The sequence below is a fragment of the Adiantum capillus-veneris genome, chromosome 4 (assembly GCF_014529385.1).
Source record: "Adiantum capillus-veneris isolate H3 chromosome 4, ASM1452938v2, whole genome shotgun sequence".
Taxonomy (NCBI): Eukaryota; Viridiplantae; Streptophyta; class Polypodiopsida; order Polypodiales; family Pteridaceae; genus Adiantum; species Adiantum capillus-veneris.
The window spans coordinates 26,485,875-26,511,900 of NC_140934.1; the positions used below are offsets into that span (position 1 = coordinate 26,485,875).

The following is a 26,026-nucleotide window of genomic DNA, read 5'->3' on the forward strand; positions in this document are numbered from 1 at the left end:
ATTGCGCGGAAAATACGTTCACTTTCAATGCCAAAAGTGACTCTCCCATTGTCATTCGTGGAGAGCAAATTGTTCATTCTTCATCTCTCATTTCTAATGTGCAGGCGAAGATTGAAAAGAATCAGGAGAAGGAGACACTCTCAGTCTCTTCTTTTCTGAAGCACGACACTCATGATTTGCATGATAATGATAAGCATGAGGATTTGCATAATCAAGATGTGATTATTCACGAGCATGATGATTTGCAAGATAACAATGTGATTGTTCACAAGAATGATGGTTTAGTTGATGCTTTTTCTAGTGAAGCTAACCTCATTGCAGATTCGATCAATCGCGAAGAACCAATCTTGGCTCTTGAGTCGCGGTCCAAAGAACCCCCACAGGAAGATTCGATCAATTACGAAGAACCGATCTTGGCTCTGGAATTCACATTCCATGTCTCTTCCTTTGCATGACAATATCCAAAAGAGCACAAGAAGGATTGAACATCAAGCATAGGCATTTCCATTGTGATTTGCCACAGTTGATTGATTTAGATTAGAAAGACAAGTTTCGATTCCAATGTTTGCGTGTGTTTGATGAACGGTTTGGCACTCCATCTCTATGTTCATCTACATTGCATGCACAGTCTTTAAAGAAGACTAGAATTTTTCCAGTCACTTTACATGGAATGGGTATGTTCATGTTTTTTGTGTTGGAAGTGGTTTCAGGAATTTTCATCCTCGGAGATTCTTGAAGAAGCTAGACGCATGACTATAAATAAAGTTGAAGCATTGAAGAAGCCACATTTTACTTTGTGTCGCTTTCAACGACCAAAGAAGAAAGCGTTGCACACCTTTATGAAGTTCAAGTATCGCATGACCCACACATCAGAGTGAGCCGACGAAGAGTCTTTTCCAAGATTCCAGACGCTGTTGGCGATCTCCCTTGACGCCATGTAGTTCGATAGCACTACCTCACTTTGAAAAGGAGAGAATGTCATGTGCACATCTAACCCTATGTGTACGTGGACAAGCTACTTCATGACATGGGTTCAGTTCAGTTAGCTTAGGAAGTGTTCTGGCACTTTTGTGAGTCTGTTTGCAAACCGTGCATGTCCAGACACTTTAGAGTAGATGCATATCCTCTGGTTGCACACAGCATGATTATCAGATTTCCATCAGAACCCATCAGGAGCATTTTTACAGTGCATAGACCTATTTTCCCTATTTTAGCCAATTTTCACTTATTATTTTTAAATGCAGCCACTTCTCATGGGTCTTCTACGAGTGGAAAATCACTTGTTCCTAATGCTTTTTCCGACAACAATTCGTCTGGAAATTCTGGTGATAAGGGAAAAAAGAAGATGTGCTGTCATTATTGCAAAGCTAATGATCACTTGATTAAGTAGTGTCCTAAGTTGAAGGCCAACGAGGCAAACAAGCAAGAGGGCGGTTCCATTGCAAATGTTGGTTCCACTACAAATGCACCTATTTGAGTCTTCTATGAAAGGAGCCTGTGATGCTGATGTTGATGCAGAATGGGCTTTTAGTGCAAAGTGTACTTATAATCCTGTTGTTCATGATGCATGCATGTCAGTTGCTACAGATTCACGTGTGGTATTTTGACAGTGGTGCTACAAAGCACATTACCTCACATCATGATTTGTTTACCTCTCTTGAGTCTGTCCCTCATGTAAATTTAGTTACTTGTGTCAACAATGCCTCTTATCCGGTTCAAGGAGTTGGAAAGATTGTGCTTACTACTACAAATGGCAGTTCTGTCACACTTGTTGATGCACTTTATGTTCCTGGGATCAAGAAGAATCTTTTGTTTATATCTGCACTTGCTAGACTTGGTCTTATAGTCAAATTTGTGGATGACAGATGTACAGTTCATGATCTCAGTTTTGGTGAGGAAATTGTTGCATCTGGCCTTTTGTACGTGGGCTGTATAAGCTCACTTTGTATGACAAGTGGGACAAAATTTAGCAAATGCAGTTGCAGATTCAAGGGCTGTTTCAGATGCAAAACTGTGGCATGCACGTTTTAGGCATCTGAATTTTGCCAGTTTGCTACGTTTGCAGAAATCTGCTTCTTTGCCACCTCTTGAAGCACCTGTCAAACATGTTTGTGAAGGCTGTATTTTGGGTGAAATGCAGTGTGCTAAGTTTCCAAAGGATCGATCAGTCTGTGCTACATGCAGATTGCAACTTGTGCATAGTGATGTTTGTGGCCTATGCAAACTCCGTCCTTGGAACATTACTTGTACTTGTGACTTTCATTGATGACTACTCCACGCATGCATGGATATATCCGTTGAAAGCTAAGTCCGAAGTGTTCATGTGCTTCAAGCAATTTCTTGCTATGGCTGAAAATGTCTCGAAATGTACTATGAGCACCCTCCGTTCCGATCGAGGGAAAAACAGGTTTCTTACGGAAATGGCAAGATGTATGGTCAAGAGTCCAGCTTTACCACATTGATTTTGGCTCGAGGCTGTCATGTTGCCACTTATGTACTCTCATGTGTGTCACTTATGTACTCAATAGGTGTCCTACGAAAGCGTTATAGTCTATGACTCCATATGAAGCATGGCATGATAGAAAGCCATCTATTGAGCACATGCGTGTTTTTGGTTGTTTGGCTTATGGTTTAGTGCCACAAGTGCAACGCAGAAAATTGGATGATAAGGTTGCCAAATGTATTTTTGTTGGTTATAGTGCTAAAAGCAAAGGTTACAGGTTGTACCATCCGCAAACAAAGCGTATTTTGGTCTCACGTGATGTTGTGTTTGTGGAAGATTCTGTTCAACCTTTGTTGTAATGTACTAGAGACAGCAATGTAAGCTCACAGAACATTTATGACACTTTGTTGCCTCTTTTCAGTGGTGGAAGTACGAATGTAAATTCCAATGAGGCAAATGTACAGCCTATGGGGGTTTCTGAAAATGTTACAGATCAGCCTATTACTATTGATGCAAATGTACATGATGTACTTGATGAGGAAAGGGCTGAAAATGAGCAGGCTAGAGGTATGCCAAAATGGCTGGTGCACACTTTGCGTGACAGTAAATTGGATGCACCTTTGTCTAGTCGTACTCGTTCAGGTTCTCACCATGCCTCTTATGCATCAGATTGTTATGCTTTGGTTGTGTCTAGCTTACATGATGTTGAGGAACCTCTGTCTTTTGATGAAGCACAGAATTCAGAAAATTGGATGGCTGCCATGCAATCAGAATATGATGCACTTATACAAAACGACACATGGACTTTATGTGATTTGCCTCCTGGCAAAAAGGCCATTGGTACAAAGTGGGTTTACAAATTGAAACGCAAACTGGATGGTGAGGTTGATCGCCATAAGGCTCCACTTGTTGCAAAAGGCTATGGGCAAAAAAAAGGCATAGATTATGAAGAAACTTTTGCTCCCACTTAGTCATATGACTACTGTTCGTTTTCTATGTACATTGGCAGCTCATTTTGGTTGGAATTTACATCAGCCATACATTGTTACTGCTTTCTTGAGTGGTGCCATATTTGAGGAAGTTTATGTGACGCAGCCTCGTGGTTTTGTCAAGAAAGGACAAGAGGACAAAGTGTGCAGATGTAAGAAGGCCTTGTATGGGTTGAAGCGATCTCCTCGTGCTTGGTATGAGAAAGCTCACACTCATTTGGTCAAACGAGGCATTCATAACAGTCCAACAGAAAGCACATTGTATGTCAAGCGTGAGGGCGATGTACTTCTCATTGTTGTTCTTTATGTGGATGATTTGTTGATCACTGGTCCCAATTTAAGGCTGATTTGAATGCTACTTTCAAGATGAAAGATTTGGGGCTGTTGGATCATTACTTGGGCATACAGTTTAAGCAGTGTGATGGCAGTATTGCCTTGTGTCAGAAAAGTTACATAGAGACATTGCTATGTAAGTTTGGACTTGAGGATTGCAAACCTATTGCCACTCCCATAAAAACAGGTTTTAAGTTAAGTCTACATGATGCTGGTGATCCTGCAGATGTCACTCTTTACCAAACTGTTGTTGGCTGCCTCATTTATGTATACAACACGAGGCCGGATATTCAGTTTGCACTCTCACACGTCAGCAGATTTATGCATAGCCCAGGGTCTAAGCATCGGCAGGCTGTCAAGAGGATTTTCCGCTACTTGAGTGGCACTTTACATCTTGGTTTGTTTTATCCCAAGGGGGGATCATTGCCGCCAGACTTACATGCTTTTTCAGACTCAGATTGGGCTGGTTGTTTTGACAAGCGAGTGTCCACAAGTGGTTTTTGTTTCATACTTGGCAGCCTTATGGTTGATTTGGGTGTTGGACAGGACACTGACAACACTATCTACACTAACAGCCAGAGCGCATTGGCAGTTGCGAAGAACCCAGTTTTTCATGCTCGCACAAAGCACATTGAGGTGCATTACCACTATGTCAAGGAGAGGCTCTCAACAGGAAAGATCAGCTTGGCTTATGTGCCCAACACAGGACAACCTTGCAAAGCTTTTCACAAAGGCATTGTCTCGTGAGAAGTGAGAAGCTTTCCGCAAAGCTTTGGGCTTACTCCCCTTTGTGGACTGATCATGTCCTCAGGGCATGGCACTTCCCTTTACTCATGTATCAACTCTCATTCACCGCATCACACCAGGGGGGAATTGTTACCATATACATGAGGTAGTGATGTGTGTGAACACACTTAGGATCGCCGGGACATTTTTTCCCTCTTTAGGAGGTTTTTTCCCCGTGCATTGTATATACGCCCATCACTCTAGGGCTATCTAACTTTCCATTGCACACTAAGTAAAACACTCTCTATTGTGTGCCTTGAGCTTCCTTCGTCTTCTCCAAGCTGTGTTTTCCTGCAACCCTAATTCCAACAGTGCCGTCACGAGCAGTGTAGCAAACTATTGTACTCCGTCGATACAGGGTGAAGATATTGCGTGAAGGTCCCGAACTAAGGGTGAAAACAACTCCTTGTCATGAAAGAAGTGCCAATAGACCTGCAAGTATCCTGCCCAATAGAATCTCTCGTATCTGTAGTCAAACCATCCGGAGAAAATGGGAAAGCCCAAGAACCGTCATAAGAATGACCAGAAGCCTGTCAATACATGAACCTGTAACCCAGTGTGGCTAGGTGGCTAAGCTATGTAAAACTCCAAGGAGGCTAGATGTAGAAATCTACGCCGTAACCGTCCTCCGAAACAAGGAAAGACAAACTAAAGCAGCTTGTATTGTAGAAGCTATCGTAAGCTGCAACAATCACCGGAAGACCGCACGGACCACCACCGCATGGTGTCCTGTCAGTAGGTAGCATAATCCAAGATGAGGGGAAAGCCAGACTCAACAATCTGCCCTATGCAGGGCCTCTAAGAAGAGGTGTGGCCAGACCGAACTGACTGCACCGTAATCATCCTGCATGAATAGGAAAGCCAAACTAAGCAGTCTACGCTATGAAAAAACTCTGAGAAGAGGAAAGGCTAGACCAATCTGTCTGCGTCGTCTTGCCTGTATCTCCTGCCTCCAGTCCTCCGAGGTCAACCAAAACAAAGATCCAGCCCTTGGGAAGAGTACCTTATGCGAGTGATACGCCAAGACTATGGATAGTTGAAGCTGCTGATACCATGTGAGTGCGCATGTGCGGAAGCGAGAGAGAGAGAGAGAGATCACAAATGCAAGATATAGTGAAGAGGGGGCGATCATCACCCCATGACTACCATGAGCATAAGACCCAATACATAATAACCATATGAAGGAAGTGGGTAACTGAAACGAACACGTGGAGTGGATCTCCCGGCTACAAGGACCACCCACAAACTCGCGTCGGACGAACCACCCGACCATAGCCACCATCCGCCAACTCCCCCGTGCTGGGGCCAACGTCCGAGGACGTAGGCGTGCACCTGTAAGACCGAGCATCCCATACCACCCGCACTCCTAGCCTCCCGGGCTAACCACTAGCACTCTGCCAATGGGGGTCGATAACTACAATGAGGCCTTGGCCTCCCTTTTATAATAATGGCCGGCCACACTGGCGGGTTCACACTACATCCACCTGAAAATTGGACGCCCATCCCGACGGTGTCTGGGCTAGATTCCCTCTCCTGTGAGCAGGACATAACAGTAACCCCCTGGCCCCATAAATAGGTGCCCAAGGGTAGGTAGGGCAAATGCCAGATAAAATCCCCCACGACCCAACAAGAAAAGAAATATATACGAGGGCGCTCGGACAAGGTGGGTGGCCGGCCCCAAGCTCGGGCGGCCAGACCAGGTACAACCTAGACTATGGGTGGCACCCCGGAGACATACTAGCCATACAAGTATGCCCTAGACCTGTGGAGCAGCATAGTGGTGTAAGTCTTAACAATTTTGTTAAAACTCCACTAAATTTTTATGAATTTTCCATCCTTAAACTTATCATTATAATCTAATATGGTATTAATTTTGGCAAAATTCAAAAGTTGGCTATGTTCTTCACCTCATAATTGACCTAAGGTATGAACATGACCTATAAATCTTGTCTCTAGCTTCACCAAATAATTATGACAAGTTACTTGAAAAACAAAACACTTTAGTGTCTCAAGACACTAAGAGTCCAATTACAAAACTAGTGTTAATGGTATCCAAGACATACCGATGAAGACAAAAGCGTGCCAGATGCGCGACGGACTAAGGGTGGGAGTGGCTAATAGCTGTAGGCAATAGATATTAGTCCAGGGCAGTGACATGAAACTTCTTTGGGGAAAAAAAATATGAGATCGATTGCTTAGGTTCTTGGTTTTTATTGGGTTCTTGATTCTTTCCTTGAGTTGGCAAAGCCAAAGCATGTCCCAAGCTTTGATACCAATGTCAAGTGCAACAGAAGGAATAAACGATTTTAACTCAAATCAAGTACTTCGCACAAACACAAGGATACTTTACTGCACTTGAAGAGTGAAACTGAACTGAACACAATGAAAGAGAGACGCAGGCAGAGAGAAAAGAGAGACGACACCGCATGTCGGATCCCAACCACCCTCAAGGGCCCCCTTGCTCTGTTGCCAAAGCAAGTACTTACTTTAGATTACTTGCACAATGTTGGTACAATGGCTAAATGCTAAATACTGAGTGTTGATGCTTTATGCCGATGAACTGCTAAACGCTAGGGCTGATCTGATGCAAAAACGCATGACCTGGTGCAAAAACGCAGGGCTGATATGATGCAAAACGTTGGGCTGATATAATGCAAAAATGCTGATGATGTTGGGGTGCTGGCAATGGGAATGCTAGGTGTTGAGGTGTTGTGACCGTTGGATGCCCCTACAGATTACTCGGTTCTAATATCCTAGGCCAAGTGACTCTTTATAGGTTTCTTAGCCATTTGCACCTACTTTTTACAAATGTCATGTCAAAGTCACTTATTAATAGATGACTTAAGTGACTATTCATTTGCCTATATGCTTAAATGATTGTATTGTGCAAGTGTGGGTATGCAACTATGACCTGCCTTCTCATCATGCACGTCCTTCTAGAGGTTCATAAAATTCTCACGCTAGGTTCTAAGCTATACTAACTAAGATTGATGCTGATCTGTAGCGGTAACTTGTCCACAATGCACATGGCTCAAGTGCAATACGCACGTGACATTGGGACATATGATATATCATGACTACGAGCCACCACTTATGACTCAAACCACTATTTGCTTGATAAGTCGGTTCATGACATTGGATTACGGATAGTATAAAGACCCTTTGCAGCTTATACGGTATGCAAAATCTATTCCTGACAATGAATGTAGTTGCACATGATGTTTGCTACCAAGCTTTGAAGATAGTAGGTGTCTTGAAAGTTATTTACTGCATGTAACACTATGCGTTTTGCCAAAACAAAGCTGCAATAGCTAAAGATGCTCTGAAGCAAACAAAATACTCAATAATAAAATTTCTTACTCAAGAAACAGCAATTTCACAAGAAGCAACAAATTAGCTGATGAACTGATGACTAGAGCATGCAAACTTAGTGAGCACCTAATACAAGTAAAGCATAAGTAAAAACCTTGTCAAACGATGGAAATGTATAATACTCTTTGTACCGTCGATGCTGATAGGTTTGACGGACCAATTCCTGCACTAACAAAAACATTTCAGGAACTTCCCAAAATGCTACTCATGCTCAAAACATGGCAGTCAATTAAGCATGCAAGGAATCTTGATGCTGAACAGTAAACTTTGAGTCAAAAGTCGATAGAGTTACACCTGCTCTGGAGAATTTCTCCAAAGTCCTCCAGATTCCAACGCTTCAAGCCTTTTGTGACGCATCTCGGAAGCTCTTATTTGCTTTACCATCTGCAGTTCATGATCTTCAACGTAATCAGGGCACAAGAAAAGGTAATCAGAATGAGAGAATATAGACAGTAAAACCATTCAAAGGTATTTAATGGTCGTTGTCAAGTCTCTTCCCTTATAAGGCAGCCACTAACAGAGAAATTCTGGCATCATCTAACCTACAAACATGTGCATGAAGGATATGGGGTAAACAGGACCTGAATATCAGCATCATCAGTAAAGGTATGCACGAATTCCACAAGGGTGGACCATGGACGCTTGGCCGGGTCAGAGGGGCCAACCCTGAGCTGCTTGCTGCTTTTCAAGAAATCCTTCCACTCTCCTTTGCTGCCCTTCACACTGCGGGCCTGTGCCGACTTTACAATCCTCACCAGTACCTTCAAACAACATCCCGCATTCAAAGATATGAGCAAGCACTTCTTCCCCCATTCAGCTGAGAGAGAGAGAGAGAGAGAGACCTCGGTATCTTTCTCTGTGAAATCGTCGAGTTTTCTTCCACCCATGTTTGCTCGCTGAGGTTTCGCTGCGTTTTAACTCACGGCCTGAAGTAAATTAAAGATATGAGCAAGCACTTCTTCCCCTATTCAGCTGAGAGAGAGAGAGAGAGAGAGAGAGAGAGAGACCTCGGTATCTTTCTCTTTCTCTGTGAAATCGTCGAGTTTTCTTCCACCCATGTTTGCTCGCTGAGGTTTCGCTGCGTTTTAACTCACGGCCTGCAGTAAATTACTGCCTACACGACAAAGTGGCTGGCACATTTGGTAGAGAATCTTTGTTATGTTCAAAGCAACGAAGAAGCCTAAAATTGAGGAGGGCAGCTAGGAATCGGCCAAGGATTGAACTGGGGCGTGCAAGCACGAAAGCTTTCACACTGTCAAAGTAACCATAATGGAGTGTTACCTCAGGTGTCAAGCAGGTCAACTTCTTTAATTAAAAGAGAATCCCTCATCTGCTCCTGCATCTGCCTTGCTTCATCCACCTGCCAAGCTCACATGGCTTCTCTCTCAGCTTGCCTTTGCTGGACACAGGTTCTCTCTCTCTCTCTCTCTCTCTCTCTCTCTCTCTCTCTCTCTCTCTCTCAGGCGTCGAAAAACTTAAGTGACCAGGGTACGACTAAGACTAAGACTAAGACTAGGGTGCTAGCATCGTGAAAGATTCTTCTTGGTTTTCTTTTTTGAAATCTGTAGCACACAAAACAAGGCCTACACTAACGTGCAGACGGCAGCACTGCCTGCTATTAGAGAGAGAGAGAGAGAGAGAGAGAGAGAGAGAGAGCTCTTGACTGCATTGATTGGCAGAGCAAAGCAAAGCAAAGCAATGCGGAGAGAGAGAGAGAGAGAGAGACAACGCGTTGATCGGCAGAGCAGAGCAGCGGGGAGAGAGAGAGAGAGCGCTTAGGAGAAAGATAATCTATTTTTACTAGAAAGCCTAAAAAATGTGTACACAATTTGATAGGCACCACGCCTATATGACTACCTGCAAGCAGCCAGTGCCAACAATGGCTTGCAGTTTTGTTTATTAGAATCTCTCGAGATTCCTCTTCCCCGTTCTCGGCAAGCAAGACTAAAACAAACCAAGCTGCAAAATGCGGATTCGAAGTTGTGAAATGGCGTTTATTTCTAGGGTCGCAGGCACTAACCAATTCACCTAGAGGCATCGCTACCAACCACAGACCACCTGCAGATTTAAAAAAGAAAGCTCATGGCATCGAGTTCGCAAAGCTAACCCCCCCCCCCATGTGGACAACCTGCGAGTGCTTTGTTGGTTGGTCACCTCATGCCCTCCTCCATCACACCTCTACCCACACTTGTGCGCGCGGCCCTCCCTCCCCCACTTTCCCTTCATTTGTGTTTTCTTTCATTGTTGAGACAAAATCGACGTTGATTCATCTTCTTCTCTTTTTTTTAATCGTAGGCACATATTGCCTAAACGATTTTTTTAAAATCTCTATTTATCATTTATCATTTATCATGCGAAGGGGTGTTGATGCCACGTGTCAAAATTTCCAATGCCCGAACCAACTGAGCAAGTTTAAAAGAGGTTCCAAATATTTCAATATTGGCAAAAGCAACCTCATTCAAAAATAGCTAAGGACTGGTAACAAAGCGTTAGAGTAGTGGAACACATAACAATTATGGTTTTCATAGTCCAAAATAGAGACACAAATACATCCAAATAATGGAAACCTCCTTGAAACCAACAGCAGCCAGTAAGTGAACCATATGTTTCATGAGTGCCCAAACATAGCCAACCAACTCCAAGTTCATGCCTAGGTAGTGCCAAAGCAAGAAACCAGCATAAACCAGAAGTCTAAGAGCTAATGCCAGCAAACGTAGAAGGCACACAACTTTAATCTTTTTAGAGCATAACATAGTCAAATAACATAAATCAAAGCCAGTCAAAGAGGGGAAAAAATTAAAGATTATATGTCCTCTATAGCAGAGTAGTCCCACTTTATCAAGAGTTGTAAATAGGATCAAAGTAGATCAATAACAAATAAGGAATAAAAGTCAAGTCTTAGATTCATGTCAATCAAAGCAAAGATAATATTAGAAGAATCCTTTTCCATCCTCGTAATATGAGTGAAACAAAAAAGTGTTCAGTAATAAAAAATCAAGCATTCCAAGAGCCAACTTATAAACCTTCTACCTGATGTATGAGTATTGGATTTCCATAAGTACAATCTAAGCCATTCCAAGAGCCATCTTTACACCAAAAGTAGCCATTATCAAGGTGAATCTAGTATTATAGTAGCCAAAGGAGCCAGTACAACATAGCCAACGCCTAGCCAATGGTTGTTGGGGAGATTATGAACTAATTTTGAAATCCATTAATATTGTTATGATTTGCATTTCATCTTCTAAATAACCAAAGAAGATAAAGAATATACAAATTTACTATTGTAAAATTCAGTGTGCTAGGGCCATAACTAGCATTACCGTGAGTTCTTTTACAATTTTCCAGATATAAAGTCAAAAGGTACCAGTTACAATCCTTATGCAAAAGTAGAAAGTGAAGAGGTGGTCTAAACTATTCAAGAATCAAAATTTGTTTTTAAAGTGACTAGTACAAAGGCTTGTCAAGCATTATCATGTCTAAATAACAAGAACCCCTCAAGTTTCAGAACCCATTGATTCGCTTATTTATTTATAAGCAAAGAAGAAAAAACAACAGCTAAGTGAGGGATTTTGCCTTAAGTTTTGGCCAAATTCATAGTGTGTTGGCATCCTATAGTCAACGTGTAAGGTCTTAGTGTGGTCATCACATTCCAAGGTACAAGTAAGTGCAAGAGCCTCTTTCACCAATATAAGCTAAGATTTAGAGCACCCACAACCCCAAACATTTGTCAATTGGATAGGGCTTACCATAGGTAGTCAAGCCCATCTGCAAATCATAGGTGGAGGACTACATTTGGATCCTCCAGGGGTGATGTGGTGATGTAGAAAAGGAAAGTAGAGGGGAAACAAGAAGGGCCGCACTGTGAACCATCGGCTCAGAGAAGGTAGCACGAATCAGCATGTAGTAGATCCAAGCTCACAAGCAGGTTTGATGCAAGCAAGAAGAGTAAAGTGGTTAAAAAAAAGAGGGGGGGGGGGGGGGGGGGGAGAGAGAGAGAGAGAGAGAGAGAGAGAGTCACGACCATATTAATGCCATCGAGGTCCAATTTGAGAACCCACAGTTAAGGGAAGTATCCCATGAAGCAAGGACGTACCTAAAAAACAAGTAGGTCGAGTGAAGGGGGCAACCGTGTAAATAGGATTTCTAAGTATACAAGCACTCTATATTGAAGTAGAAGTATTAAGGCAAGAGGGCTATATCATAGGAAATTTCAACTGGGAACACAGGTAAGTTAGAAGGCATCATCAAGACATTGGAACCAAGCAAAGGTTTAATTAAGTCCAAAATTTCAATAGAATGCAAGTCTGGTACTAGTCTAAACTTTCCAGAAGGGACAAGTCCATACTAGAGTATTCATGAGTAGAAGCTAAAAGTCCCCTCACTTAGGGAAGCTAACCACAAAAGGCTAACATGAAAAGGAGTTTCACATGGACAATCCTAATCAACATTGAAAGTTTAAGTAAATCAATTGGGTCAAGCAGTTGCATCAAGGTTATGAGCTTTGCCAGTGCGAAGGCAATTACATGTATTGTATTTGAGAATAAAGGTGATATTGAAGTGTTCCAGCCAAAATCCTCATCTAGAAGGTGGAATAGTAATTAGCATAAATATATTGATATAGTGTGTGTGTGTGTGTGTGTGTGTGTGTGTATCTATGAGTGATATAAGAACAAAATTGCATATTGCTTAATTTTTGTGAACCCTATATGGGCTGATTTGTCAATGTGTATGTTTGCATTATTTACCAATATTAACAAATACATGAGCTACTTGCTTGCAAATGAAACTTGGGTATTGTCATGGCAAAGTGGTTGTTCACCTTCGAAGTGTTATTGATTATTTGTTTTTGTTGCAAATGGCTATGATGCTAACCCTCTTTATGTGGTTGTCTATCTAGATTTGAATGAGGGAGACCAACAATTTGTGAAGATGGATGTCACATGTACTAGGAATATGGAGGGTAGCATGGAGAAGAAGGTTGTTGATGCATTAGTGGACAAGTCTTGTAGCAATATTTCAACTGCAAGTGTGTCATAAGCATGGTTTGTGACATCCAATCTAGACCAAAAGCACACCACAAATGTTGTGTTGGAATTAGGGTTGCAGAGAAACGCACACAGCTTGGAGAAGACGAAGGAAGCTCAAGGCACACAATAGAGAGTGTGTTACTTAGTGTTCAATGTAAAGATAGATAGCCCTAGAGTGATGGGCGTATATACAATGCACGGGGTAAAAAAACTCCTAAAGAGGGAAAAAATTCCCCGGCGGTCCTAGTGTGTTCACACACATCACTACTAGATATATATGGTAACAAATCCCCCCTGGAGTGATGCGGTGACGAGAGCTGGCACATGAGTAAAGGGAATTGCCATGCCCTGAGGACATGATCAGTCCACAAAGGGGAGTAAGCCCAAAGCTTTGCGGAAAGCTTCAAGCTTCTCACGAGACAATGCCTTTGTGAAAAGATCTGCAAGGTTGTCCTATGTTGGCACATAAGCCAAGTTGATCTCTCCTACTGAGAGCCTCTCCCTGACATAGTGGTAATGCACCTCAATTTGCTTTGTGCGAGCATGAAAAAATGGGTTCCTCGCAACTGCCAATGCGCTCTAACTGTCAGTGTAGATAGTGTTGGCAGTGTCCTGTCCAACACCCAAATCAGCCATAAGGCGTCTGAACCATACACACTCAACCGTAGCTGTGAAGACTGCCCTGTACTCAACCTCACAACTCGAAGTGGCCACAGTAGGTTGCTTCTTGCTCAACCATGATATACATGAACTGCCAAGCATGAAACAAAAACCACTTGTGGACATTCATGTGTCAAAACAATCAGCCCAATCTAAGTCCAAAAAAGCATGTAAGTCTGGCGGCAATGATCCCCCCTTGGGATAAAACAAGCCAAGATGTAAAGTGCTACTAAGGTAGAGGAAAATCCTCTTGACAGCCTGCCAATGCTTAGACCCTGTGCCAATCCATAAATCTGCTGACCTGTGAGACTGCAAACTGAATATCCGGCCTCGTGTTGCATACATAAATGAGGCAGCCAACAACAGTTTGGTAAAGAGTGACATCAGCAAGATTGCCAGCATCATGTAGACTCAACTTCAAACCTGTTTCCATGGGAGTGGCAATAGGTTTGCAATCCTCAAGTCCAAACTTACATAGCAATGTCTCTATGTAATTTTTATGACACAAGGCAATACCACCATCACACTACTTAAATTGTATACCCAAGTAATGATGCAACAGCCCCAAATCTTTCATCTTGAAAGTAGAATTCAAATCAGCCTTAAATTTTGCTAGCAATATGTCCCTCATTTGGTCAAGTGATCAGCAAATCATCAACATAAAGAACCACAATGAGAAGTACATCACCCTCACGCTTTACATACAATGTGCTTTCTGTTGGACTGTTATGAAAGCCTCGTTTAACCAAATGAGTGTCAGCTTTCTCATACCAAGCACGAGGAGATTGCTTCAACCCATACAAAGACTTCTTACATCTGCACACTTTGTCTTCTTGTCCTTTTATGACAAAACCGTGAGGCTGCGTTACATAAACTTCCTCAAATATGTCACCATTCAAGAAAGCAGTAACAATGTCTGATTGATGTACATCCCAACCAAAATGAGTTGCCAATGCACATAGAAAACGCACAGTAGTCATACAACAAGTAGGAGCAAAAGTCTCTTCATAATCTATGCCTTTTTGCTGTGCATAACCCTTTGCAACAAGTCGAACCTTATGGCGACCGATCTCACCATCCGCCGCTTGCGTTTCAACTTGTAAACCCACTTTGTACGAATGGCCTTTTTGCTAGGAGTCAAATCACATAAAGTCCATGTGTCATTTTCTATAAGTGCATCATATTCTGATTGCATGGCAGCCTTCCAATTTTCTGAATTCTGTGCTTCATCAAAAGATAGAGGCTCCTCAACATCATGTAAACTAGACACAGCCAAAGCATAACAATCTGATGCATAAGATGCATGGCGAGAGCCTGAACGAGTACGACTAGATAAAGGTGCATCCAATTTACTGTCACGCAAAGTGTGCACCATCCATTTTGGCATACCTCTAGCCTGCTCATTTTCAGCCCTTTCCTCATCAAGTACATCATGTACATCTGCATCAGTAATAGGCTGATCTGTAACATTTTCAGAAACCCCCAGGTACATAAAGTGCATCAACAAGTGTGAAGGAACCGCCATTTGCAGCAGTAAGCACAATCTTTCCAACTCCCTGAACCGGATAAGAGACATTATTGGCACAAGTGACTGAATTCCCATGAGGGACAGACTCAAGAGAGGTGAACAATTCATGATGTGAGGTAATGTGCTTTGAAGCACCACTGTCAAAATACCACACATGTGAATCTGTAGCAACTAACAAGCATGCATCATGGACAGCAGGATTGTAAGTGCACTCTGCGCTAAAAGCCCATTCTGCATCAACATCAGCATCACAGTCTCCTTTCACAGAAGACTCAACAATGGTTGCATTTGTAGTGGAACCAGCATTTGCAGTGGAATCACCCTCTTTCTTCTTAGCCTCTTTGGCCTTCAACTTAGGACACGACTTGATCAAGTGATCATTAGCTTTACAATAATGGCAACGCATCTTCTTTTTGCCTTTATCACAAGAATTTCCAGACGAATTGCTGCCAGAAGAACATAATTTCCAGACGAATTGCTGCCAGACGAATTTCCAGACGAACATAATTTTTGCCACTCGCATCAGAACCATAAGAAGTGGCTGCATTGCTGTTACCACCCTTTCTTTGAGAAGCAATAAAAGCCTGTTCAACTGCACGCTGCCTAGTCCTGTTTTTTCTAGAAAGTGACTCTTACAACAACAATTTGCATAATGCATCAAACTGGACAACTTCAGGATTTCCTTGGGTCATCAGTCTCCAAGTACTAGCAAAAGTCTTTTGGGAAGGAGATGCATCATCAAGAAGTAAGTTCTTGAGCCCTTCATATGGATTCTCTTCTTCTTCCCGAATCGGAGAGAGACCTCTTTTGGTAGTCTCACAAGGAGGCTTCCTAGGTGTTCTCTCGTCATGGTGATGAGCTTGGAGAATCCCGTGAGCACGGAGCTGCCGTTGCACTTCACTTTGGAGAGATGGATTGCCCATGGCTTGTTGAAGCCTAGAAACTAGATAGTTAACAAGCATTGAAGCATCATTAGTAGCTTGCTCATGAGCAAAATCAAAGTTATCAACATTAATTTCACTCTCTTTACTATTGTCAGCCATTCTAACAACTTTTAGGCATAAACTTTTTAGGTGTACTTTGGCACTTCAAGCCCTAGTTGCTACTCCTCTTTACCCCTTTAGAAAAAGCACTCAAGCTACTGTACCCGCGGCTCGAATACCATTAATTGCAAGGAATAGAAGAGAGGGTCTTTCGACACCAAAACAGCACCGGCTCCTGTCAAGCTTCTAATAGCTCAATAGTGGTTAAGCCGTAGGCAAGCCCCGTAGGACTCCACTATTAAGACCATACCTCTCGACGGTGATGCCCCGTTAACTGCACAAAGGCAGGCGCACTGCAAGGCTGAAAAATCCCTATTCTACTTACTCACAGGCAATTAATAATACCAACCATTTGTAGCTAGCTTGAGGACCTCCCTTCTTGAGCAAGAAAAGAGAAACCTTGAGCTCTGATACCAATGTAACATTTAATGGCCTATAATCTTATGTGTAGCGGAAATTAGCATGAACATAGTGGGCATTTCATTAGAATAGATTCCTAATGAGAATTACAAGAGTGCTTGGGTGGAGAGAGCAACAAAAAGCATAACACCTAGTTAGATAGCATCGACAATACTTTCAAAAGAGAGAGAAATTAAGCTATTGACAACAGTTGAGGACCGGATTTGCATGGAGCCGGTCCCCCCTCCAAAAGGCTTTGTATTATGGTTTCTCCCATCAAGAGAGACATTGTACAATACAATTCTTTGTGTTCCTTCAAGACTAGCTAGTGCAATGAAGATGGAAGCTTCATACACCAAGCAAAACACTTAATCAAACACAACTTGAATTATCCCCGTTCTCAGACCCAAGACCTCACACACCTTCGAAGATGGTGAGAGCTAGCAGGGTATGAGAGTAGATTGAGAAGAAAAAGAAGTATCTTACGAGAAAGATGTACACCTCCTCACATAATCACTCATATTAGCATAGCTTAGCTTAGTAATTAGCTTGGTAGAGAAGATGAGCATGCATTGAAGCTTGGCTCTTGGTTGGATTTGCATCCACATGCCAAGAGAGTGTTGATGTAGGATTCTATCTCACAAGCTTGGAGTAGGTGATGAGCTCTCCATTAAAGCTTGGGAGGAGATAGAGTATTTTCCCTTCACACATGGTCAAGTGTGAGAGTGTGTGTGTCAATGCCAAGCAAAAATCAGCCCCCCCTCTCTCTTGGGCGAGCCCTAGCTGCTAATTAGGTCTGGCTTTTCCCTCATTGGACCTCCCCAGGTCAAGCCAATAGGAATTAAGCAGCATAAGTGATAGCCTTCTGACATGTGTCCCCCTTTCCCCTTTTGTGAGAGATTTAGGTAATTAAATAATTAAACTAAACTCTCATTGGACCCCTTTGCCTCCTGGCCAATAGGAATCAGGCAAGCCATGGGGCTCCTGAATGCTCATTGGACCCCTTGGGAGACTGCCCAATAATCTTCTAGGAGACTTAATTCTCATTGGTTTCTTTTATTAAATGTTTTTAAATTAATTAAACTAGATTTACTCTAGCTTAATTCTCATTGGTCCACTTCAAGGGTCTTCCAATAGGAACTGGGCACACCTTGTGGGCATCTGGCCTAGGGAGCTGACATGTGTCCCTCATTCCCTTTGTGTAAAGGGAGCCTGTGTGTGTGTGTGTGGCTTTCTCTCTCATCCCCTAGCTTTGGGGCTCGCCCCCTCCCATGTAGGGATGTGCAAAGACTTTTAGGGCACACACAAAGCATCCAATTTTTCCTAGGGTTGACCTTTGGACACAACCTTTGAATTTTGGAACCTTAGCATTTTGGAAGTCTTAATGGGCTGAACCTTAAGGTCTTTTTGGCCCATTGTTTCACATGGCTCTTTTGCAGATGGCCCCCCCTTTGGATCCCTATTTTCCCTCCTTTGGATCCCTACTGTGGCCGGTCTGCTAGCTTAACCAATATTCTAGCTTTTTCTCCCTTGGCACTTCCCCACATTAAATGATCAGTTTAATATGAGAAAATCATTTAGGAGAATTAGATATTGATTATTATGACATATAACAAATGCTTCTCCCAAGAAGAATAAACACAAAAGTCGTCTAGGAAAGCTTCACAAAACTCCCTTAGAAATTCTTTAAACGCAGTGTTTATTAATCGTTGGAATGTAGCAGGGGCATTTGTTAAGCCAAAAGCCATAACACGAAATGCAAACACTCCAAACTCTGTGATAAAAGCAGTTTTAGCTTGGTCCTCTAATGCAATTGTGATTTGATTGTAACCAGAGTACCCATCTAAAAAGCTATAAGCTTCCTTGCCCGCAACTCTTTCAAGCACATGTTCTGAATATGGCAAGGGATAATGATCTCTTCTAGTGGTTGCATTAACTTTCTTGAGGTCCACGGACACTCTTAGTTTCCCATTCTTTTTTGGTACAATGACTATTGGAGAAACCCATTCTGAGTGCTCAATAGGGTATATGAATCCACATTGGATAAGTTTTTCAATCTCCTCTTGTACAATTTTGGCGTACTTAGGATTCATTGGATAGGGTCGTTGCTGGACGGGTTTAGCAGTGTTGATCATGGGAATTGTATGTTGCACCATAGAAGGTGGAATGCCCTTCATGTCATGATATGTCCAAACAAAGATATCCTTGTATTCCTTGAGGAGCTCCTTAAGTATAGCCTCTTCAATTTCGGTAAGGTCTTGAGCAATAAAGACTGGTTTAGACTCCTCACCTGGTTCTGCTAATTCTATCTCTTTAACTACCGCTGGACCATCATAGACTCCACTGCTTCCATTGGTAGGTATTCGTTGGGCTTTGGCATACACAACCTTTCGCTCCCCCGTGGTATAAGATTTAAAATGTTCAGGAGCTGTATGTAAGTCAGCAGGCTCTTGTCCTGATAGAGACCTTTCTTTTAGTTCTGCCTCCTTTTGTTGTTGAGCTAACTCTCGGTTTTGACGTCTTCTTATATTTCGATTCAATTTCGGCTCTGTAACCTCCAATTGAGAGAGGTCAATGGGTCGCGGGCTGCACCACATGACACTCTGGAGATGTTCACCCCAATTGTCTACTAGCTTTCGATGAGCATCACATGCCCCTAGATAGCTAAGCCATTATGCAGTAGATCTTTCCTTGTTTATCCTAGCTCTCACATTTGCTCGATACCGTCGTCTCTTATATGACCTTTGTTTCTTGTTAAGGTTTTGATTTTGGTAAATGTTTGAACTCGAATCGCCTAATAGGTCTTCGCTTGTATCTTCTTCACTCTCATATAAATTACCATAGACGTCGTACTAGGCCTTGAGTATTTATTTTCTATACTTGGTTCACTAGATGTTTCCTCAGGTTCTTAATCCATTTCTTCCTGAGATTCCGTTTCCGATGTGTATTGGCCTGAAGCCTTTGAGGAATCATCAGTTTCACTCTCAGGTAGGTGTGCCTCTTTCTTATCATCGGATGTTACATGCGCTACACCTAACATGTTTACTGGTGCAATGTGTGGTATCTCTTCCCCATCTGGTGTTACCCAAGTTGTTCCTCTAGCTCCCCATGTATCTATAGTTGCCGCTAGGTGCACCCAATCGACATTGTCTGACTCAGCCATTCCGGGTAGGATATCCATATAAGGAGAGTTCTCCCCAATATCCGTGTCTTCGTTACATGTGTAACAATACTGTAATGGAGCTGAGTGAATTGTTGTGTTTGATCGATTATCAATGATGAATTTATTTCCTAGAGGATGCGTTCGACCACTTAAAAGATCAACTCGAATGATAGAGTCTTGGAACTGTAAGTAGACGTGGTTTTTGGACCAGTCATGCACCATTTTTGCTTCCCTCATGAATGGACGCCCTAAGAACATCTCAAATGACATAGGATGCTTGGAAAAATCCATAACAATGAAAGTCTGCCTTACCTTGTGTCCCAAGACCTTGATCCTGAGATCCTTTAGCATTCCAATAGGTGTAACAATAGATCCATTAGCCATTTTTACCACTACGCTTGTGGCTTCAAGGTGAGGTCTCCCCATAGACTCCCAACAACTCTTTGTCACCATGCTGACTCCCGCACCACGGTCAAGGACCCCCTTTACAGTTAATCCTTTAGTAGTGATTGGTAGAGTAGCATTACATTCATCACCTTCAAAGTATTGCCCCAACTTGTTAGCGGGTATTTCAATTACAGATTCATGTCCCACTAGGTCAGATGGTGGTGCTAAATGCTCCTCATCATTCATCACCGAGTCAGGTTTGTTCATATGTGCAAACTGTGGTAATCCGGTCTGTAATTCTCCATTGAGAAGTGCTCGCAGTGCTAGGAATAATTCTGGATCTTCGTATAACTTAGATATGATAGTCGTACGTGTTTCTGAGGACATGAAATCCATCAGCTTGGCAACATTTAATGGCATCTTATGAGACGTAGGACCCTGACAAGAGAATGGTGAAGATGGAATCTCCACTTCCTCAAGGGGGTCGGGCATTCCCTCATTGAACATTCTCTCTAGTAGGAAAGGTGTGTGTCCACTTTCAAATGTCCTACCCTCACTCTCTTCCCGAATGATACTGGGTATAGCTAACGGCCTGTAGTTCTTGTGAGGTTGAACTTGTGTGGGAAACACTGTGTCCGACATCTGGATATGTTTGGGTTCAGGTTCTAATTTTCGTTGAGTTTCTTCCACCAAACCCCTCAGTTGTTGGACTCGTTCAATTTCCACTGTTGGGTTTGGATAGGTTCCAATCTTTCTCTTGCAATCCTCATTTTTTGTCTCTCGTGGCTTATCTTGGGGGTTCGCAACTGGGTGGTTTAACTTTGAATACGCTTTTGGTGTTCGTCGTAATTCCCTCTCGTGATCCTCCTCACTGGCTTTTTCCTTTGTAGTAACAGTATTGGTCTCCGTGGTCTCTATCGAATCTGAGTCATCCTCAGGGTCATTCATATACATGGGATCCTTTCCTGTCCCTATGTTAGTCTTTGAACTAGGTTTTGAGCTAGAAGCATTAAGGGATTTCTTTCTTCGTGTTTTCTTCTTTCTCGCTAGGCCAATGGATGCAGCATCTCTCTCTTCGAGAATGTAATTTTGCTTTTGGAGCATCGACCGTGTGAGTGCATTCACTGGTGTGTTTATAGTTGGTGGTGTCCCATCAACAATCTCTATTATGTTCAATGGTGTGATTTTCGGTGCGTTTGGATTGTTAGGACACTGTGCGATCAAATGATCTATGCCACAACGATTACAAGTGAGTATTGGCATTGCCAATGCACTCCTTTGACTTGTTTGCATTAGTGCGGCATTATTTTGCATTCTAATGGGGCACTCAGCTACTCGATGTGGTCCACCACATTCGTAGCACTGAAGAGGTGGTCTTCGGGCAAAACTATTAATGTTTTGGCCTCTTGCTGCTAGCGCAGTAGCTTGATATACAGGTTTGATTTGTCCCCAATGGTCTTCCATATAGTACATGGGACACTCCTCAAGCATGTCGACTCCATAGGTGATACTAGAGTCTATGTCCTCTTTGCAATCTACATAAGTACTAGATGACTCGCAACCTATTTAGTTCATAGGTGTAACTGTTGGATGAGGGGGTTGCGGTCCTAGCACTGGAGGTGGCAACGGTGTGGTTTGGACCACATTTTGGGTTCTAGGGACCATGTGCTATAATGGCAACTGTTGCTCCATGGGTGGGGTAGGCATCAATGCAGGAACTCGAGGTGAGTCTGCCCAAGCTATAGGCGGTCTATTTTCCATGATGCGTTTAAGCATTAGGCAATCCTTCGCTTGATGGCCATACCTACCACACACGTTACAAGTCCCGTTAAACTTTACTCTGAAAGTAGGGCATTCACTGGTAGTATGTGGGCCCAAGCAAATTGAGCACCATTGTTGCTCCCTTCTTGGATACATATGAGTGTTTTGTGGAGCATGATTACCCCTAAGGCTTTCTTGGATGACCTTGGTGAGATCTGCCAAAGTCATCTCAGATATCGTTTGCTCTTTCACGATTGGCTTTATCTTCATTGGCTCATGCCCTGACGCTTGCGAACTACTAGACTTCGGCTCGGCAGACACTCTTTCTCCTGCAATCACTAAATTATCCTCCAATTGGATTGCATTTATGGTGACTGCTTCCCAAGTAGTGATACCTCTAATGACTAGGCCATTATAGATACTTTCATGTCGTAGTCCCCTAATGAATCTATCGAGCAATTGGTTGTTGTTGAATCGCTCGTTTGGATTGCATCGAGAATTCAAATTCTTTAGGCGACTAATGAAGTCTCTCACGGATTCACCTTCTTCTCGTTGGGCTTTCTGGATCTGAGAGGCTACACCCCAAAGTACTCCCTCTCGTATGTGCTCTTTCAAGAACAATCTCCTAAGAGTAGAGTAGATCGTTTTCTCTTCTACTCTTAAGGTTCTATACCAATCTCCAGCCTTTCCGCTAAGGGTCAAACTCAAAGCCTTACACTTATGTAGCTCATTGTGCTCTTCTAAGGAATCGCACACATGTTCAAAGACTTCCATATGCTTTCTATCATCTCCGTCTCCACTGAATTTCAGTGTGAGCTTAGCTACTTGAACTGCCTTGCTCCTAGGCTCTCTATCAGGTGCACTACGCATGTTTTCCGCAATAGAGCGATTGATAGTTTGAGCAAATGCTGCCAAAACTCCTATTTGAGCAAGTATAATGGGTGTATGTGCTCCTGGAACCACATGTGAGATGGGAGTTGGCTTTGGCCTTGGCATACGCGCGGCTCTTGGGTCCCATATTTCGTATGGTGGTATACCAGACGGTGGTCCAAAGTTTACAGGCGTGGCCCTAGGCATAGGGGGTGCCTGATATGGCATGTTATTATTAAATGGCATGGCTTCACTTGTATAAGAGCTTGGATAATGCCATTGTGGATTGTAAGCTCTTGGAATAATCGGAGGTGTAGGAGCTACATGAGGCTGAGGTACGACAGGTGCACATGATTGATACATACATGTAGGTATAGTTGGGGGCACTGTGCTACTAGGCATCAGCGCAGTAAAAACAAATGAACTCCATGGTGTACTTCTTATCATGCTCACCACTGGGATATGCATGGTAGCCGTAGTGTCATTAAGAGAAAGATGAGCTAGATCTGGGAAGGTAAAGCTGCCACTTGTGGGCTCAGATTGTACTGAGGCTCCTGGCGAAACAACATATGGAGGATCAATGGGGCTCACTGAGGGAGTCTCCATTTGTGATAGGGTTGGTTGGTTGGCCTTTCCCGTATCCAAGAATCTCATTAGGCCTGTTGAAGGCATGTTGATCCCTGTGTTCTGTCTTTCTAACTCGACAATCCTATGGAGGACATCACAGACTTTCTGTTGTTGCTCATCTATGCTAGTAGCACCCGATGTGGATTGTAGAACATCTAACCAACCCACATGATAGGTGTGTCCTGTGTACCGATCAGTTACAGCTTCTGCTTGTAGGTCATACTCCCAATTTTCGTTTAGGAATATCCCATCTAGGCCTGGCGTGCTGGAGGTTTCCCTCAAGGTGGAAGCATTATTGCTTCCCATAGCTTGTCCCTTCGTGACTGCTACCTTGGGAGCACTCGGTTGCTCGGCTGGCATGATTGTTGTCATAGGAGCCTTTGCTTTCAGGGCTCGACTTTGTTCTAGCCTTCGTAGGTTCTCAATTTCCCTCTCCCTTGTTGCTTGCATATAGCGTTCGATCTCTTGCACTTCGGCAAGACTCCTACCATCGGGTAGTAGAACCTCAGAGGGAGATAGTCCTAAAGGATCAGGAGGTGCAGTGGATGGAACATTCACATGCACACTCTCAAGAAGCATAGGGTCTATTTTAGGCATGAATGATGAATTTACTTTCCCACTCCCTTCATTTATTTCATTAACTGCATGTTCGGAGCGAGTAGCTCTACTAAGGGTCTCTTTTAAGCGGCTAAACACGCTGGACCCGGGCCGTGGACCCATGGCATGCATGTCTTGACTTGAACTATCAGGGTTTGGTATAGGATACCCCTCCATGACTTCGTAGTCAAAGGAAGAATCACTAGACGCGATATGAGGATCTTGGTTCGCGCTACCTTTAGTCCCGGCCGAAGGTCCAGAACCTAGGGTGGAGGAATAATGGGTGCCCGCGTAAATGGAGGCACTACCAATATTCTCGTGCTCTAACACTCGTCCAGAGCGTAGGTACATGTGACCTCCACACTCTAAACACGTTGGTGAGTGCCCGTGAAGGCCACTCACTTAGTTTTTTTTATTTTTTTAAAAGGTGTTTATAACCTAAGTTTTTTGTTATTCTTGGTTATTTTTTGTAACCAAGCCACAAAATATGGCGTGTAATAGCTCAAGACGAGCGTTTTGGCTAAAGGAACGTGCCGTGCTTTACAGCTCCCTATTCGGCTACGTGAAGCCCTCGAAATCCTAAAAATAGTCTTTATAGTTCTCGAAATCCTAAAAATAGTTTTTAAATATAAAAAGGTGTATAAACTATATTTTAAAACTGAGGACTGAGGTCTGGGTTTGAGCTTGGGCTTGGGGAATGATCCCCAACCCGATCCTTCTTTTTAAAATAATTTTTTTTAAAGTTTTTTTTTTTGAAAAAGTCGCCACGGCCGCGCCGCGCACGCGCGCACATACACACTTAACGTACACCTAACTTATCTACTTACAGCTAATAGAGATACTGCCACACACACTCTAACATTGTTTACACAGTACTACAATAGCTAACAGATCTACAAAACTAACCTTACAGAACTAACATTTAACCTTACAGAACTAACATTCCATAGCTAATACCTTAATTCTAACAATACATTGCAAAAAAATTGTAACTCCTTCTTTACAGAAAACAAAAAAGACAGTACAGTGTAACAAAAATCTTTTCCACACAACCACACACCTTCCTTCTTCACAAATCCTTCAATTGAAATTGCATCACAAGAAAGCGTAAGGTGCTTAACACTAAGTTGGTAATGGGACACTTTTATGTCTTGGGACACTTTTATGTCTTGTTAAGTGACCATTTTCCTTGAATTATGTCAAGAGTTTCAAAATGGATTTTGAGGTGCTATCTGTCTAGAAAGTTGTTTCATGAGCTGAAAAAAACTCGATATTTTTTTGGAACATCAATTCCATCTTTAACCTTGTCCTTGCACAACATTTCACAACCTAAACTGTGTGAAAAAACGGGTCCTATTTTTGGCTTTTTTCAACTTTTTGCAACTATACCACTCTAGAATTCATGTTTGTGAGGTCTATAATGCTAGAGAACTATATTTTGTAGTCCTCAACATGTCCTGATGCTTCTAGGGAGAAATAAATGTTACAGTTGTAAGTTATGACCAAATTACAAAAATTGTCAAATCCTGTTTTTTAGCCAATTTTAGCTCTTCTATGATTTTTTTGGTGGCTTTCATGATATCCAAATGTAGTTTTGATTTTCTATGTCGCATATTGTAACATAAAGCTAATATTCCTTGAGTTTTGGGGCACCTAATACCCTATTTTGCATAGTAGACAACGATGGTTGATTTATTCAATTATAGAAGAAAACGAAACATTCTAGTATATCAAGTATAGCTTTTTCAATATTGTTAGTTTCTTGTGACAACTACATGCATTTTGTAGGTAGTAACCATATCTAGTCATAAGGATCAAATTTGGCTAGATATTGAATAGTTTCTATGGGATTCTACAACCCATAATGTTGAACCTAGTTTTTTAATGTTTGCTGTATTTAGCACTTCATCTTTGTCCCCAAGATTCCCCTTGGTAAGAGATGTATTATTCTTTTGACATACTCCATGGCTCCTTATGAACCTAAAGGACAATAGGGAACTAAGAAAACATGCATATATTATTTGTATTGAGCGTGGCTATA

General features: G+C 42.5%; 1 protein-coding gene across 1 annotated transcript in view; it reads right to left on the reverse strand.

Annotated features, from left to right (window-relative positions):
• The window catches only part of LOC147458889 (small RNA degrading nuclease 1-like), a 39,646-nt gene extending 30,564 nt beyond the window's left edge, over window positions 1-9,082 (reverse strand). Inside the window, exons 1-5 of the mRNA XM_086510304.1 lie at window positions 8,931-9,082; window positions 8,766-8,849; window positions 8,505-8,684; window positions 8,218-8,307; window positions 8,018-8,086 (exon numbers count right to left, since the gene is read on the reverse strand). Coding sequence (XP_086366430.1) covers window positions 8,018-8,086; window positions 8,218-8,307; window positions 8,505-8,684; window positions 8,766-8,810 — 384 coding nt within the window. The 5' untranslated portion in view covers window positions 8,811-8,849; window positions 8,931-9,082. The remainder of the gene's footprint in view (window positions 1-8,017; window positions 8,087-8,217; window positions 8,308-8,504; window positions 8,685-8,765; window positions 8,850-8,930) is intronic.
• Between the last annotated feature and the right edge of the window lie 16,944 nt (window positions 9,083-26,026).